This window comes from Rhinatrema bivittatum, chromosome 1 (assembly GCF_901001135.1).
Source record: "Rhinatrema bivittatum chromosome 1, aRhiBiv1.1, whole genome shotgun sequence".
Lineage (NCBI taxonomy): Eukaryota > Metazoa > Chordata > Amphibia > Gymnophiona > Rhinatrematidae > Rhinatrema > Rhinatrema bivittatum.
In genome coordinates, this window is record NC_042615.1 from 506644483 (window position 1) to 506662674 (window position 18192).

Sequence of the window (18192 nt, forward strand, 5' to 3'; positions counted from 1 at the left end):
ATATAAATATATTGCTTAGATTGAAAGCCAAACAATATATCTAGAATATCCTGTTCTCTCACTATATTTTACTACTGATGAAGATTTATATTTACATCATCAACTTGCTGTTCCAGCTTAGTTTTGGCCTTAGTCAGCGTGCTGACTTTGTCTTCTTCTGCCTGAAGGTCATCTAACGTCTGTTGGTGAGCCTCTTGGAGTGCTTTCTTCTCCTTGGTAAGCTTGGCGATATTTTCATCAAGAGTTGCCAATTCTTCAGTAAGATTCTTAACCTGAAATAATAGAGAAGAAAAACATTTAGGAGATAATTTATTATTTTTTTAATTAATGACATTTTTGTATGAATTTTGATAAAAAAAATTCACAACACAATCCATGCACCTTATTTTCTGTAGCATGTTTTTCTTTCTCTATTTTGGCCAGCGTTAGTTCCAGATCATCAATATCTTTCTTCAGTTCAGAGGTTTCATCCTCCAGTTTTCTTTTCTTGGCTGTCAGCTCAGCATTGCTTTCCTCCTCATCTTCAAGTCTCTCTGTCAGCTCCTTGACCTTAGCTTCTAGCTGAATTTTGCTTTTGATGAGGCCTTCACATCTTTCCTCAGCATCTGCAAGGCTTTCATTTTCCTATAGAAAAGTGTATTAGTATGTATTAGTTATATGTAATGTTGGTGTAAGGCAGCTGAAGACTTTGAATCTGTTTTGCTGCTCTCTTACCGCCTGGACTGCCAGCTGCAGGTCATTCTTCTCCTGCAGGAGGGCAACCATTTTCTCCTCCAGTTCCTTTTTCATGGCTTCTGACTTTGCCAGAGTTTCTTTTGTCTTTTCAAATTCCTCCTTCATGTTTGCCATCTCCTTCTCTGTCTCAGCACTCATTAACAGAGGCTTAATCTTAAAGTACAGCTTCATCCATGGCCAGTGCTTGACATTCATGAATGATCTCACGTTGTACTGGATAGTGAACAGGGATTCTCTGTTCCAGAAGACAATAAAAGTCTTGACAAGACTGAATGCAAGTGCACACTGTGGTGTTACATGACTGAGACAATATGCAAAGTTATTACCTTCTTTCCATCATCTTTTTGAATTCAACTCTCATTAAGAAACCTCTGCACAGAGCTTGCGTGCGGGTAATAAGCTGTACCAGTTTATCATCTCTCATCTCTTCCAGGGTACCCAAGAGACCAGCTTTGAAGAACACCTTTAGCAGAAAGGAATATTTTAAATATGTCATCCTGATATTATTATTTTTTCCATTTGATCATTTAGGAAGGTGATTTCATACCTTGGTGTGTCCAAATTTGTACTGAGTGTGATCAACATCAATTGACCCCAGCAGTTTCTCACTAGCTTTCTTGCTGTCAATGAATTGTCCTTCAGGAATGGCACTAGCATTGAGAACCTTGTAGCTTGAAAGGGAATTAAATGTTACCAGGGCATTATTTTGTACAGCTTCAAACCAGATGCCACATAGGGCTTCTTGGCTGGTAGTTCCAGCCAAGTTGAGTTGAGCTATGGCATTACACAGAATATCTCGTACATGGCTGGGCGGATTAAAGCTTCTTATTAAAGAAAATAAACTATGAACAAGTATCTTTTAAGTTATTCATTTTCTTTTGCTTCTTCTAAAATCTACCAGGTGAATTTTCAAAAATTTACGCACATAAAAATTAGCATATAAGAGCATAAGTAGCTTCTACTTGCATATTCCATATTTTATAAAAGTCAAAAATATGTGCGTATATTCACTTTTGCGCACACATACGTGCATAAAAAAAGGGGCAATCTAGGGCCATTCCAGGATGGGGTAAAATACATGTGTAAGTTGCTATTTTAAAAGACACATGTACAAACACTTGACAACTTACTCACATATTTTTACACCTGCTAATTATCTGGAATAAGTGATATTAAATGTGTTTATTGTATATTATTGGCTAGGTGGGAAGTCTGGGTGAACTGGGGTGGCGTTTAGGCTAAAGAACAAGGAGGATCTTGATGATCTGGAGAAGAACTGGGCAAACTGGTGGACTAATTGGTAAAACAGGTAATTTCCTTGATGCACACATTTTTAAAAATTGGACGACTCACAGGTGTAAATCCCAATATATACAAGTAAGTCCTACTCTACTTTCTCATGTAAAAGATATGTGCTTAGGGTCTGATTTTCAAAAGCATTTACATGCTTAAAACTGGGTTTTACAATTATGGAGGTGAATTTTCAAAGGAGCTATGTGTGTAAATGTAACATACTATTGGAGCAAGTTTCAAAAGCCCACTTACCCGATTAAAGTACATTTATACATGTAAACCCCAATTTTAAGCGTGTAAATGCTTTTTAAAATCAGGCCCTATAAATGCATTTTACTAGTGTAAGTGGGCTTTTGAAACTTGCTACAATGTATGCAATTGAATGTTCATAGAATTTACATTCGTAAGTGCACTTTAAGCAGGTAAATGGCTTTTGAAAATTGTTAAGATAGTATGTTACATTTACACACATAACTCCTTTGAAAATTACCTCCTTATATTTTTAAATAGGTGGGAAAAGTATGCGCATTCAGGGCCGGATTTTAAGACGTACACGCGGGCATACATTTGTGCTCGCTACCCGGCGCGCACAAATGTACACCCAATCGTATAACATGCGTGCGCCGAGCCCTAGGGGAGCCCTGATGGCTTTCCCCGTTCCCTCCGAGGTCGCTCCGAAATCGGATCAGCCTCGGAGTGAACTTTCCTTCGGCCCCCCCCCACCTTCCCCTCCCTTCTCCTATCTAACTCGCCCCCCAGCCCTACCTAAATCCCCCCCTCTAACTTTATTTTGTTAGTTACGCCTGCCTCTGGATTTATGCACGTAGGGCTTTTAAAATCTGCCCCTCAATGCATTGAATATTCACTTATAATGCACTGCATGTTTTTGAGTGTAAGCCTACATACGCACATATGTTGAGGAGTAAAGTTACACATATTTTATAAAATGCAGTATTTCATATATGCAGGTTATAAAATACTTTAGTAAAACTATGCACTGCTATATACATGTTTATATGCTGCCATGCACATTTGTTTGAAAATTATCCTCCCTGTCTTGACTGTGTAAGAATCTCTGCTAAAGTTATGCAAATTATTTACCGTTGTTTGAAATCACCATACAGGATTCTGCTGGGGAATCCCTTTCTGCAAATTCTGATGCCTTCTAGCACACCGTTACATCTTAGCTGGTGCATAATCAGATGGTTGTCCATAATACCTGGAGGTACAGAATTATATAATCAGTCGTGCATGTCAGTCTTTAGATGCTGTAAATGTCAAAATCTTCTACAAGTATAGTACCTGGAGTTTTTGTCTCGTTGGGAATCAGGCAGCGCACAAAGTGAGGATGAGTGCTTCTCAGGTTGGCCATCAGCTTGTTCAAGTTTTCCTGTAGTAGTGAAATTATAAAAGCCCATAAACTTTTCTAAAGTATATCTGAACTGATTTCTCTTTCCCTTCGTGAGACACACATACACACACACACATGCATGCACGCACATACACACACGCACGCACACACACAAACACACACATGCACGCACGCGCACACACGCACACACACACACGCGCGCACACACACACGCACACACATACATGCTGTGCTGTCAGAATTTACCATTGATCTCAAGTTTACTTTATTCTTTAGTGAAAGGATAGTTTGTGCATTATTACTTACTCTGAAAAGAGCAGACACGGTCTGGAAGGATGAGCCCTTCTTTTTCTTCCCACCCTTTCCACCACCAGCGCCGGCATCTAGTGTTTAAGTACGGCAAAAATAATGAATATAATACAAGACTAGAAAAGCCAGAAACATTGTATTGGTAAAGTACTTAATATCTTCAATTCATTTAAATAAAAACAAAAAGAGTATAAGAATATAAGATTTGTCATGCTGGGTCAGAATAAAGGTCCATCAAGCCCAGTATTCTGTTTCCAATAATGCCAATCAGGTCATACATATCTGACAGGATCCCGAAAGGTTGAAAGGATTCCATGCTGCCTATTGCAGGGAAAAGCAGTGAATTTGCCCAAGTCTACCTTAATCATGGTTTATGGACTTTTCTTCCAGGAATGTCTCCAAACTTTTAAAAAATCCAGCTACTGTTATGATCCCCAGTCGCGGTATCCCGCGACCGGGCTCCTACCTCTCTCCCAGTCAGCCCCGGAGGAACTCTCAGTGGTCCTCCGCTCTTTTCGGCCTGCAGCCTGGCCTGCAGCCTGGCCTTTCCGTGGTGGCGTCTCCACAAGGGACACGCCGCTGAGCTCCTGCACTTCCTGCCTCGATGGCAACCCTGCCCCCTAGACGCGCGCGTGCGCACAGGGCCGGCTAATTTAAAGGGACCAGCACGGGAAATTCAGACTCCTCCTCTGAACTGACGTCAGACGCTGGTAACTATTTATTTATTTATTTATTTATTTTATATACCGACATTCAATCGAGATATCACATCGGTTTCCAGATAACTAAAAGAATAGGGCGAGATCAGCCCTATTTTACATTATAACATGGTAACAATTATAACAGTTATAACAGATATAACAGAAGTACATGGAACAATAGATTATAGTATATAACATATATACAAATATATAGTATATAACATATGTACATAAATGACTTGTTGATAAAAATAATTTGGGATTAATGATAGAAGGAAGGGTTGAGAGGAAGGAGGAAGGGAGTGAGGAGAGGGATGGGTGGGAGGGATGGGTGGGAGGAACCTTGCTCTCAGTCTCCCTCTTTGCCTTGCAACGAGGTTCGCTCTCTGAGTTTTCTAGTTGCTGTCTTCGTTCCTGCTTGTTCCTGTTCCAGCGTGTTCCTGAGTCCTGCTCTGTTCCAGCCTTGTTCCTGTTCCAGCCCGTCCTTGCCTGCTCCTGTTCCTATGTCTTCTTGGCTCGTCTTCCTGGCTCCTGACTTCGGTTTGTTCTTCGGCATCCTGCTTCGCTGCCCATCCTGACTTCTGGCTTGTCTTTGGTCTCTGCTGTCTGCCGCCTGCCCCGACTCTTGGTTTGCCTTCACGTCTTGCCTCTCTGCTGCCTGCCTCGATTCAGACTTATCTTCAAGATCCTCGACCTCCAGAGACCGCACCTAAGTCCAAGTGGCTCGGGTCCCCAGGGTCTCCAGTGATGAAGATTCTCTTGGATCTCTGGTTCAACTCCGCCTCCCGGCTACGACTCCTCTGTGGGGTATCCTTTCAGTGCTGCATCACCATCTTCTAGCTGGCCCAAGGGTCCACAATCATAACAGCTACACTAACAGCTTTTACCACATCCTCCAGCAAGAATTAGTAGTGTGCTAAAGGATTAGAACCCTGAGGTAGGGTCTCAGTGTAAGTGAGGCTTGAGAACTTACACCTGGAGTGTTTAGCAAAGGAGAGCTTCAGAGATCATCAAGCATGGTACAGTTTGTTTGAGAATGACATTAAATCCTTAAATTGGACACCCTCATTATCAACCTTTCTTAGCAGTGTTGGGGGAGGGGGGGGACGACAAGATACGTGAGTAGGGGTAACTGGTGAATATAAAACATGTGATTATAGAGAATTCTCCACCTCCTTATAGATCCTAAGATTTGCAATGTGAAATTGCCCATTCTAACTATATTTAAATTCTTTTAATATACCGATGCTCAAGACCAGGTCTTATCGTACCGGTTTACAATAAACTAGGGGGGAAACCAGTTAACACAGAAAGCGAAAGTTACATTAAAACAGGGAATGTAGAACTATAGAACTCAGCCCCACAGATACCCTAAGACTACTCCCCACCTCACACCCTTCTTAGTGCCTCTTTTACTCCTTGATCATCTAATAGTCTAATTAACTCCCTCACAGGCTTTAACTTGAAATGTAACTGAAAAGGTACATTTTATTATGAGTTTTTGCATCCATAACAAGTATCTTTTCAAATTCTGCCTTTGCCTTCCTTATCAGTGCTTTACATCTAACTTGTCTGTGCTTATGCTGTTTTCTGTTTCTTCATTCAGATCTTTTGGCTAGAATAGCCTCTCTCATCTCACCTTTTAACCATGCTGATGTTGTTTGGCCTTCCTTCCACCTTTTTTAATTTGTGGAATACATCTGATCTGGGCTTCCAAGATGGTATTTTTAAACAATCTCCATGGCTACTGTAAATTCTTAGGACCTGATTTTAAAAAGTATTTATTTGCTTAAAATTGGATTTTACATATGCAAATGCACTTTACCTCTTTAAATGGGCTTTTGAACATTGCTACAATATATAACATTGAATTGTCCATAGGATATTTACCTGTAGTGCACTTTATGCATGTAAATGGAGTTTTAAAGTTGCTACAATAGTATGTTACATTTACACTTGAAACTCTTTTAAAAATTACATCCTAAACCTTTGCAGTTGCTCTTTCCAGTTTTTTCCTATTTTTCTCATTTCCTCATTGTTTGCTTTTTGAAAGTTAAATGCCGTTGCAATAGATTTCCTTAGTGTCCTCCCTCCAGTTATTAAGTCAGATTTGATCATGCTATGATCACTATTACCTAGTAATCCCAACGCTATTACCTTTCACACCAAATCATGTGTTCCACTAAGGACTAGGTCTAAAATAGTTTCCCCTCTTGTTGGTTCTTGTACCAGCTGCTCCATGAAGCAGTCATTTATTTCACCTAGGAAATTTACCTCTCTAGCATATCCTGACATGATATTTACCCAGTCAATACTGGGGTAATTGAAATCACCCATTATTACTGTACTGCTAATTTTGTTAGCATTTCATCGTCTATCTGTTCTTTCTGGTCAGGTGGATGGCAGTACACCTCCACTGTTATTAGATTCCCCTTCTCACATGGAATTTCTATCCATAACGATTCTACAGTGCATTTTGTTACCTGCAGACCTGGAGTTAATATTTACCATCGGCTCCAGCATAGCTTGAGAAGAGGAAGGACAGCAGTTTCACGGAGGACTTCTGGTACAGCTGAACAACAGTTTCATTCAGTGGATCCTTGTTCTTGTCCAGCCAGCCGCTGATGTTATAATCCACAGTGCCCGCATAATGCACCAGGGAGAAATGAGCTTCAGCCTTTCCTTTCCCAGGCTTGGGCTTCTCAAAATTTTTGCACTTGCCCAAGTGCTGGTCATACAGCTTGTTCTTGAAGGAGGTATCAGTAGCCTTGGGGAACATGCATTCCTCTTCAAGGATGGAGAAAATACCCATAGGCTGAAAAAGGGAGGTGCAGATGTGGTAAATGTTAATTTCACTTGCCAAGGGTACCTGCAAGGACACAATCTTTGTTTCACTAGGCAGCTACTCACCTTCTCAATGAGCTCAATGCAAGCAGCCAGATCCATACCGAAGTCAATGAATTCCCATTCAATGCCTTCTTTTTTATATTCTTCTTGTTCCAGTACAAACATGTGGTGGTTGAAGAACTGTTGCAGTTTCTCATTGGTGAAGTTGATACACAGCTGCTCCAAGCTGTTAAACTGAGAATAGGAAAGACGATTCATGTTTAATATACAGATTGTTTGTTTCTGTTGTATAGGTCTGCGTTTGATATGTGCTATAACTTACATCAAAGATCTCAAATCCAGCAATATCCAGCACGCCAATGAAGAATTGCCTTGGCTGTTTGGTATCCAGCTGTTGGTTGATGCGTGTAACCATCCACAAGAACAGCTTCTCATAAATCGACTTGGAGAGGGCACCAACAGCATTGTTAACCTAAGAAGGGGATTATTTTATTTATTTACATTTATTACCTATTTAGAATCCTGGGCGATGTACATCCATTTTGCAATATAATTCAAATATCAAATACATCATATATATTCTAAATATACAATATATCATAAAATGTCATACTTCAAAATCATGAAGTTTTCAGAATAGTAACTACTTAAAAACTATCTGAAATTATTTTTTCAGCCTTGCAACTATTGAATCCTTTGTAAAATCCTAAACATTTGTAGAAAATGAACTTGAAAAAAACTTTTTATCTGAAACAATGCTTTTTACCTGTTGGACAGTCTGTCCCTTGGTAACGTATTCATTGCCAACCTTCACTCTTGGGTAGCAGAGAGCTTTCAGCAAATCAGCTGAGTTTAGACCCATCAAGTAAGCAATTTTGTCAGCAACTGCAGATAAGAAGAGCATGGTTTTTTAGACATAGTTTAATTTATTTTATTTATTTTTAATTTTTATATACCGGAATTCCTGTATACAATACAAATCAATCCGGTTTACATTAAACAATAAGTTGAAGAATCTTAAAGAAGACTGTTCCATGTATTGCTGAAGCCATACGCCCTACACTGACGTATTTAATTGTATATGGCTTTCTTTGAATTGTTGGTTTTAACTGAATGTCTCATTGTTTTTATATCATGAATTCCACTGTTACCTTCAGTGCCATCAGGCTCTGCCTGCTCCTCTCTCTGCTTCTGCTTGAATTTCATGTTTCCATGATGCATGACTGCCCCCGTCATTTTATAGATGCCAACTTTTTCATCTTGAACGAAGCCCAGGATGTCAATGGCACTCTGTGGGTGCAGGACGGAAGATCAGGTTTGTGCTGGAGATTCTGATTTTATGGAGTGAAGGAAATCTTGAATGTTTATATCGTAACTTACATCAGTAGCTAGTAACTCCTCTTCATCATTAATGCTCTTCACAGTAAGCTCCCCTTGGCTGACAGACGGAAAGTCATACGGATTGGTGGTAATGAGGAGCATCTCTGATAGACAGAAGCAAGTTAGCCAATGACATTTTTCACTAGTGAGACATAAGGCACAAAGCTGAGAAATGTGCTTGCAGCCACTTCATTTTTTGGTTTCTGTAATGTACACTATGGACTCTGGAATATAATATTATCCTTGTACAATGCAGCAAATGTGTTGAAAACTAGTAATTTAACTAAGTGTGCAAAGTTATTGGTAGTGAGCAGGTATTTCATGGTTTTTGCCAGTTGTCATTTATTCTGATAGTTTTATAAATTAAAGAAAACATGGCATGTTTAGTGCAGGTTTCCATTTTTAAACTTCGGGCCTTTATTTTCTAAAGTTTTTTCCCTCCATTCTATGTCTATTGGTAAGAAGCTCAGTAAATCAGGCCCTTCTCTTGTTAAATAACAGCTAAATTTATTAAAGTAAGGGAAGATCATTATTGCCATCACACATCATTTCAATACCACACATCAAAGCTTGAGGCTTACCCACAAGCTCTGGTTTCTTGTTGGACATAATCTGATAGAAGATGTGATAGCTCCTTTCAGCTGAAAGCTGGAAAGTTACTCTGGACTTTTCCAGCAGGTCTATAAGAGAAGACAGTTTTGCCTCAGAAGGTAAAGTCTAATTTATTTTTAAGACCTGCATGTGTCTGATTTTAGGGGATTTTGAGTGGAAGCCTTACATGTTTCAATATCGGCGGAAGACAGTTTTCCTGTGGTTCCGAAGTGGATTCTGATAAATTTACCCTGAGGATTAGAGACTTCAGTTAGCTGATGTTGTTCTTGAGGGGCAATAAAATGTAAGAGGAACACAATTTTAAGAGATATGGAAAGAAAGAAACGTACAAAGCGAGATGAGTTGTCATTTCTCACAGTCTTGGCATTGCCAAAGGCTTCCAGCAGGGGGTTGGCCTGGATGATTTGATCTTCCAGGGTTCCCTGTGAGAAATAAAGCAAATTTAGTTCTGGGAAGGATTTGGTAAGAGCTGAGAACATAACAATTCAAGGAGAGAGAAATTTGCGGACCTGCAGTTTGTTGGAAGCAGCTGTCTGCTCCTTCTTCTTCCCAGTGTCACCAATAGCTGCAATTGTTGCAAAGTACTGGATGACACGTTTCGTGTTCACTGTTTTCCCAGCACCAGATTCTCCTCTGTGGATGAGAGCAACATAAAGCCATCACGGAGCAAAAGAGTGACAGAAATTACATATTAGCTGCATGTATTATATGGACAACCAAGGTTTGCTTTCCAAGGAAGGGCTTTAGACATTGGTACAGTAATCATGTAGACTAATAAATATTTTAGGATGCATTTGTGAACACTAAGGTCCTTTCATCAGATAATGTTTTAGTACCTAAGGAAAAAAGATTAATAATCCTGAGTTTTGCTTCTAAAGGTATCATTTCTACCCAACAACTTTCTCTTAGCAAATACTATTGCTAAAATGGAATTCCATTTCTATTTTTTATCTGCTGACTCAAGAATAGCCTTTAGCTCCCAAAAGCTAGTTAAGAAATGTATTTTGTTAATCCAATGGAAAGGTATCAACATATATATATATATATATACACACAATTTTAATTTCTAAATTTTTATATCTGTGTATTCAAATGGTCTGTCACAGCAACCACACCACTCTGATCTACAATGAGGAGTGGGGCTGTGAGTGAGAGATGTAGAAGGAGAGGTAAGAGATGGGAAGATTTGTGTTATGGAGGATCTGAGGTGCTCTAGTCTTGCACTCCCTGCGCTGATAACTGCAGGGTGAGAACTCATCAGAACGTGGTAGATGGAGGCAGGTCCTGTTGCTGTAAGGTTAAGGAATGGCGGAAGCTTCCATGGAATGAACAGTAACAATAACTATCACACTTCATACTCACGTGATCAGGACAGATTGATTCTCACGGTCTACCAAAAAGACAAGATATCTTGTTTAGAACATTGGTGATTAAATATGGACTTTAGGCAAATAAGTTTGAAAGCTAAAAAGTGAATAGAAGCGCGGATCTTTACCAGTTAACATGAACTGATAGGCATTGTCAGAGATGGAGAAGATGTGGGGTGGAGCTTCCTGTCGCTTCTTGCCTCTGTAGCCAGCGACCACCTCCGGGTTGTACACTGGCAGCCACTTGTAAGGGTTTACAGTGGCGCAGAAAAGGCCAGAATAGGTCTGAAATATAAATAAAAATGAACATGAAATGTTGCCACTAGTTTGTTTATTTCAGGTTGCAATGTTTAAGGCAAGCAAGGAATATGTGCTTTGAATTACTATCATTTTCCTTCTTGCTTGTGCATTATTATTCTCTTTAAAACGTTTTGATAGATTTTTTTTCCTATTTTACCCCCTTCTATCCCAGGATGGCTTGCCAGGGCCCGATCAGGACTGTGTTCCAAGAATGTGCCCCTGTCTGTTCTTGTGTCAAGAAGGGTTGCTTTACAGTGGTAGTGATCATCTTCGGGACCTAAGTATATACCTCTTCAACTGTGCCTGAACCTTACCCCTTAAGTCCCCAGAGGCTGGCAATCGAACACAAGTCTTTTGCAACACAGCACCCAGAGCTGCAACCACACTTTAGGGCTAGCTCCTTAGTACTGCAAAATGCTTTGTAAAACACCTCTACTCTGGTAGCTGAGGAAGGATATGTCCCATAGGAGTAGGGCAAGTGGAGGTGAATATTTTGCTTTGCAAGGGTTTTTTTCATTGGTTTTTTTCTTTTATCAGTAATTGCCTTTCGGGCCGATTCAGTAAAGTCCGCGGGAGAGAGGACGAACGCCCGCTCTCCCGGCACACGCACAGGCCACTCGACTGTGCGCGTGATACAGTATTTAAATTAGGTGGTGCGGTAGAAACGGGCAAAAGGAGGCGCTAGGGACACTAGCACGTCCCTAGCGCCTCCTTTTGGTCCAGAGCAGCGGCTGTCAGCGGGTTTGACAGCCGACGCTCAATTTTGCTGGCGTCGGTTCTCGAGCCCGCTGACAGCCACGGGCTCGGAAACCGGACGCCGGCAAAATTGAGCGTCCGGTTTTTGGCCCGACAGCCGCCGGCCCATTTTAATTTTTTAAAATTTTTTAAAAACTTTTTTTACTCTTCGGGACCTCCGACTTAATATCACCATGATATTAAGCCGGAGGGTGCTTTTCTGTGCACTTTCCCAGTGCCGGCAGAAACTAGTGCCCAGTGCCGGCAGAAACTAGTGCCTAACTAGCACACAGCGCTAACACAAACAGAGATTAGTGAAAAGAAAAACAACAATGCAGTTGAATTCGGAAGATGATACTAATATAAGGCTAAAGTATGTTAAGCCTTTGAAATTGCTAAGGTTCCTTTAACAGGATATCTCCAAAGGACTTGATTCAATCTATGCACCACAGCTTAATGTATATGCTTTTCTGTGCACTTTCCCAGTGCCGGCAGAAACTAGTGCCTACCTTTGGGTAGGCGCTAATTTCTTAAAGTAAAACGTGCGGCTTGGCTGCACATTTTACTTACTGTATCGCGCGGGCATACCTAATAGGGCCATCAACATGCATTTGCATGTTGAGGGTGCTATTAGGTGCTGCAGGTTGGACGCGCGTTTTCTTCCCCTTACTGAATAAGGGGTAAGGGAAAACGCGCGTCTAAGGGCAGGATAACAGTGCGCTCCGTTGGAGCGCACTGTACTATATCAACCTGCAAGTTAGGCTTATGTTATGTGACTACCTCATGCATACTTACGTAGATCATCCAGGCAGCGTATCGCTCTTTGAGGTTATACAGCACAGAGGGTTCGTTCAAGTGGGTCATCATGGCCATGTCTTCAATTTTATCGAATTTTGGAGGATTCTGGGGGAAGGCTTGGTCTTCATTAACAGTGACAGTCTAGAGAGAGAACAAAGACCAGATGTCAGTGTAACAGAAACTGAGCCTACAAACCTAGGTTTGATAAAGTTATTCCATTTGTGTTAATTACCTTTCCATCGTCTGTCTTCACGGTGACTTTGCCACCTTCCCTGGCTGTGATAAAACCCTTCAGATACAGTTCCTTGTCATCTACCACATAGCAGGTGTTCTTGGCATCAAAAGGCTTGTTCTGGGCCTCGATTCTTTCCTTCTCACTTTTACGCAAATATATCGCAGCCTCCCCAAAGATCGCCATTTCAGCATCAGAAGACATGGCTGAAGGTGGTTACTAGCAATCAATTAAAGAATTTTGTGTTAATACGGAAGTAATTCAAGCAATAATTTTCATTTTTTTCTTGTATAATGAGATTCTTCTTGCTTCCTGAGTGCATTTCTTATTTAGTTTTTTTTAGTGTAATTAAAGCAATGTACAGATGAAATCACAAATTAGTAAAAGTAATTATATTGTAAGCCACTTCTTTTTATAATTATTAAGAATTGGGAGTAAACCTCAACAGAATCATAAATGGACTTTATTTAATATTTCAGAGATAATTCATTTAGTGATGGTGGTGGCTGAAGACCTGATAGCAGTGTTCTTACTCCATACCATTTTTATTATTAGCCATATAGAGCTGCGTGAACTGGGGCAGAGAGAGGTGGAAGATAATTTGTCTAAAGTTTCATAGAGAGTCCTTGGTAAAGATGATCAAAATTTGCCTCTTCTAGACTATACCCAGAGTGCCTGCTTTCCTGTGATTCCATGACTGTAATAGCTGCTGCAGAATTTGTCACAGAATCTAGAACCATCCGTGGCATTTTGACAGACTGCCCAGTCACGCATACTTGGTAACGTTATTCTTGCTGGTGCAGGCTACCTTCCTCCTTCTGCTGCTGAAAGCTGGGACCCCTTTCTCCTGTTGAACAGGCTGCCCATCCCTCTCTCCCTGCCACTGCCATGGATTGCAGCTGCTTCTCTCATTCCCTTCCTCCAGCCACTGCAGACTGGACCACTTCTTTTCTCTCTTAGGCCAGGATTCATCAAACTATCACATGCGATAGGAAGAGGGGTGTGTTTTATGGTAATAGTCTATTTATCGCAAAGGTTTGTTCTGGTCCTCGATTCTAGCTTGATGGACTCTCTACCTGGGAAACATCAAGCTAGGTTGAGAGAACATTGCACAAATCTCATCTCTGTGTGAGTTTCCTCACTCCGAAGGTCATAAAATCTTCACAAGAGTGTACTGTTCTGTTCGTATGTCTCACTCTGCATGTCAAAGTGGACCCTAACCCCTACGCTACTACCTAAACCTCATCTCGAGTTACTAGGTGGGCCTCATATAGAGGTATAAATACCTAACTACTATAAGGCCCTGATAGCTAGTCTCTCTCTCTCTCTCTCTCTCTCTCTCTCTCTCTCTCTCTCTCCCTTCTTAAAATGCTACTTGCAAAAACATTTTAAAGTGTGATAAAGCTTAACACAAATGAAAAAGGTGTAGTTATTTCTCCCGTTTAAACTGTGCGAAGCCAGCCCACTTGGCCAGAAATCCTACCCCAAACTCATCCCTGCTGTAGATCAGGCTGTCTCCCTCCCTTTGGGTCACTGCTGATATTTTGCTCACTTGGGCCTCTCTGCAGCTGTTACTGTAGCAGTTCCCTCCTGACACCAGCACCATGCAGCTCAAGAGAAAACAATGGGCCATGAGAGGGAGAAGCATGAGAGCCGGGGGGGGGGGGGGAGAGAAAAGACTAAGGGAAGGAGGAGGGAGGAATTCAAGACAAGAATAGAGCTAAAAGTCTAGGTGGGAGAATTATGAGATTTCAAGAGGAGGAAGGGAGGACTGAGAAAGGACTCAAGAGAGGGGAGATGGAGGGAGGGACAAACAGACTGTAGGAGGGCGAGAGAAAAAGAGGTAGATTGGGAAGGCAAGAGAGGAGAGAGGAGATATTTTGTGGGAAGGGAAGATCCAGTATGTAATGAAAGGATGTGGTAAGAGGAGAGATGGGAAAGGAAATGTTAGAAAGAAAAGGGAATTAAACTTAAAACAGACTGAATGGAGAAACAAAGCAATAATGTTAGAAGAACAAAAGAAATAATCCAAAGACATACGACAAAAGTTGAAAGTTGCTTTTCTTTTTAAGAAAATATGTTAGAACTGTAGGATTTTCAGAAGAGAATGATGCTCATGTGCACATTAAGAAATGCAAATTATATGTAAATTTATGTAGGTAGAGAAGAGAAATGCTGCAGAATCTCAAAATTGGTGCCACAGAATTTTCAATCCCTGACTGCAAAATCAATGCCTGAGACTGTTGACCTTGTGGGCGGGTATTGTAGCATAGATCTAATCTCTCACTCTCTGTCGGCAAACCCAACAGGAGAGTTTCAAGTCACATTTTCAGAGTTTGTTTGTATTCTTATTGTAGCTCACAAATGTGTGGTTTTTAATTATATTTTGGCAGTAGTTTATTCATTTCTACAGCAACATGTGCTCCCCTTTATAAGCACTAAAAGTGAACAAAAAAGCACTCCAAAAATTTCTTCACTCTCGTTTCCCTGGACCTTCATCAAAATTCAGCCATTGCTTCTTATTCAAATACACTTCTGTTGCCACGCTGGGACGGCCCAGTTTTAGTTCGTAATATCTTTCCTGTATTTATTCCAAACGTCTGAAACGTGACCAAATAAAACACTAGAAGGGCTTAGTCTTGCATTTTCGTAGTAAAGAGAATTCCGTGTGGCTCCCATGCCGAAAGCTGACATTGCATGACTCGAGTTTTGTATTCAAGGTCGGGGGTCTTATTCCAGAAAGATTTGTTTCTGTAAGCACAGAATGGAGGAGAGTCCTTTTTGAATGAGGCGCAGCAGGTATGGGCAGTTTTGGGGAAGGAGCTTATAAATTCAGTACCTCGAGCAAATGACAAACCCGTGCAATACTTTAGTATAGGCACAGGTACTAATTTTCTTTAGAATCTGCTGCTGCATGATGCTAACATATAAAAGTTGCGAGGAATTGGCTTTAGCCAGAACCGCCAATGAATTAATCGCATTTCATCTTTGAGGGAATGAAGCTTGCCCACCCACCCCAGTATAAATAAAGAGGATAATTTTCAGCATCCTGCGGAGGGCTATAGTTTGCATGTACCAAGTAGTACATGCAGGCTTTAAGCTGAATTTTCGAAACAGACTTGTGCACATAAATCCGCTTTGAAAAAAATGAGTGGGCGCCTGCAGGAAGGCAGTGCGGCTTGCACGCACACACTTATACCCACTTGCTAGCCAATAGATTGACGTGCATAGTTTCAAGTAAATGCTATCCCTGCCCCTCCCCCTGGGAGGGTCTCTTTCCAGGGCACATGAAAGAACGCACAAAATTGCATCTGCACGCAACTTTTGTGCTCGCAACCCTGAGGCAATCTGTAAAGCTCCTTGCCTGAGCATTAAACCGCGCTTTCCATGCATAAAGGCTTTTGAAAATGAGGCCCACCTTTTCCTATTTGCTGCATAGAATCTGGCTTTGAGCACAGAAACCTCATTTATGTTACATAGCTAGGAAAATTACACTCTAGCTACCATTTGATGCACAATTTCCACAGTGCGCAGTACTAGGAGCTGGAGAAAACCGGAAGTCTTGGTAAGCTGTGAGTCCCTATAAAGGACCAACCCCCCCCCCCCTCCCCCCAAAAAGATAACAGTGTGAGGGAGGGGACTGTGATTGTGATTGTGAAAGCACCCATACTCTCGCCTCGTTTCTTGTTGGTCCTTTAAAAGCTCTCACAGCTTACACAGGATTCCAGGTATAATTTTTAAACGACAATTGCTGATGTAAACCCTTTTTTTTTTTGGAGCTATGCAGGAAATGGCTGCTTTCAAAGTTTTGCCGAGCCAAATAGATATTCTTATCACACAAACAAGACAAACCTTACCTCAGGGTGCTCCCGGGTATCGGAAATAAAACCTTCAGCAACCTCCTATGAACATAAAGATATATTTGTTAAAGTAAGGAGAGACCACACTACTGATGCTTGTGGTTGATTTGTAATGGTGCACCTGAGGTACTAAAGGGTTTTCCCCATTTTGTGTTTTATGGGTAAACTGCTTAGCGCACAGAGCCCTTAAGTATAACACTTCATTGGATTATTTTGTGATTTGGCTGCTACTCGGCGATAATTCATAGAATTTCAAATACAAATGAACTTTTTGGTTAAAATGTTGGTAATATGTACTGACTACCTCCTAACGCTGGATCGGAGAGTAGCACGCATGCTTTCAAACAGTTACTTACCGAAGAACCTGAAGACTTTGGGGTTTTTCTGTCCTGCTTTTATAAAGAAAGCCTGCTCCCAAGTCAACACGTGAGCATTCCTGTTATGGAAGACAAGCCAACACCTCCTTAACGGTTAAAAGAAACCCAATACTATTCTAGTATTAAAAGTAAAAATAACCTGAGAGAATCTGATTACATGTACAGGACACTCTACCGCAGGGAGGGCAATTTTATAACTCTGCTTGTTGAGATAAATTTGCACATACCTTTTACATGCAGGCATGGCCCCGCATTTTGGAAGCCAACTTTTGTGCATTGACCTGGCGCGTGCACGGAATAACTCGCACACATTCTTCTCCAAGGGCATAACTTATGTGCATACTTTTTAAAATAAAAAAGCACGTGCATAACTTCCAGCTCCACCTCCTGGAACGCCTATCCCTATTTCACATAAAAGTACATGTGAAACCAGGGAGCCTTGGGTTATAGCCTTGGGCTGTTTTATAACAGCCATTTATGTGCATAAAACTGTGTTTTAGGAGTGTAAACAGCTTTGAAAATCAGTCCCATAATAAACAAACATCTCATTTTGCATTGTAAGATTATAAAACATATTTTATTCTTGCATTTTTGGGCATTTGGACTTGACTTTCTGAGCACATATAAACAAATAACTGATATTTCAAGAATTATAGTAGCATGCATCCATTTTAAGTGTGTATTAAACAATCTTTCTCTGAGGACAAGCAGTAAGTGAAGTCATCCGATGCAGCCTGGGCTGATGAAGTTTATCTCATGACTTCTAGAATCCCTATGATACATGTGTGCTCTGCCTGATGGACAATTGCAACATCTCAGAGTGTTCCACATGTAGGAAGATGAATCCCAGAGGTTGTCATTCCTGCTTAGAGCTGATGGAAAACCTCTTTAGGAAAAGCAAGTCCAGCCCATTGGCATCAGAGGTATCGGCATTGAAGGGCCCAGGAGTTGCACTGAACACTGGTGGTGCATCAACACTGAGGAAGCATCGATTTCCCTCAAAATTGAGCACCCATAAAGACCAGAGAGATAGATCATCATCTAGCACACCCCACCTGATGAAAGTGAAGAATTCCTCTTCATTAGTACTGGCATTAAAGAGCACTAATACTGAGCATTGTCAGAAAGCTAAGAAGCATCAGCATCCAGGCTCAGCATTACTAGATGTGCAAAACATACAGCCTAACAGTGGCTGAAGAAGAGAGAGAGAGAGATCCTGGAGGGGCCATTGGCAAACCCCATCCTACTAGCAGCCGATAAAAAGAGGCAGGCCT

At 41.1% G+C, this 18192-nt stretch overlaps 1 protein-coding gene across 1 annotated transcript in view; it reads right to left on the reverse strand.

The window, feature by feature from the left end:
* LOC115096376 (myosin-4-like) overlaps nucleotides 1-16575 on the reverse strand; it is a 54263-nt gene extending 37688 nt beyond the window's left edge. Inside the window, exons 1-23 of the mRNA XM_029610887.1 lie at nucleotides 16539-16575; nucleotides 12682-12900; nucleotides 12447-12590; nucleotides 10745-10901; nucleotides 10612-10639; nucleotides 9759-9882; nucleotides 9579-9671; nucleotides 9416-9479; nucleotides 9219-9317; nucleotides 8638-8741; nucleotides 8409-8547; nucleotides 8024-8142; nucleotides 7580-7729; nucleotides 7321-7491; nucleotides 6919-7225; nucleotides 3707-3783; nucleotides 3331-3418; nucleotides 3130-3247; nucleotides 1283-1406; nucleotides 1062-1198; nucleotides 715-970; nucleotides 382-624; nucleotides 96-272 (exon numbers count right to left, since the gene is read on the reverse strand). Coding sequence (XP_029466747.1) covers nucleotides 96-272; nucleotides 382-624; nucleotides 715-970; nucleotides 1062-1198; nucleotides 1283-1406; nucleotides 3130-3247; nucleotides 3331-3418; nucleotides 3707-3783; nucleotides 6919-7225; nucleotides 7321-7491; nucleotides 7580-7729; nucleotides 8024-8142; nucleotides 8409-8547; nucleotides 8638-8741; nucleotides 9219-9317; nucleotides 9416-9479; nucleotides 9579-9671; nucleotides 9759-9882; nucleotides 10612-10639; nucleotides 10745-10901; nucleotides 12447-12590; nucleotides 12682-12885 — 3123 coding nt within the window. The 5' untranslated portion in view covers nucleotides 12886-12900; nucleotides 16539-16575. The remainder of the gene's footprint in view (nucleotides 1-95; nucleotides 273-381; nucleotides 625-714; nucleotides 971-1061; nucleotides 1199-1282; nucleotides 1407-3129; nucleotides 3248-3330; nucleotides 3419-3706; nucleotides 3784-6918; nucleotides 7226-7320; nucleotides 7492-7579; nucleotides 7730-8023; nucleotides 8143-8408; nucleotides 8548-8637; nucleotides 8742-9218; nucleotides 9318-9415; nucleotides 9480-9578; nucleotides 9672-9758; nucleotides 9883-10611; nucleotides 10640-10744; nucleotides 10902-12446; nucleotides 12591-12681; nucleotides 12901-16538) is intronic.
* Nucleotides 16576-18192: the final 1617 nt, after the last annotated feature.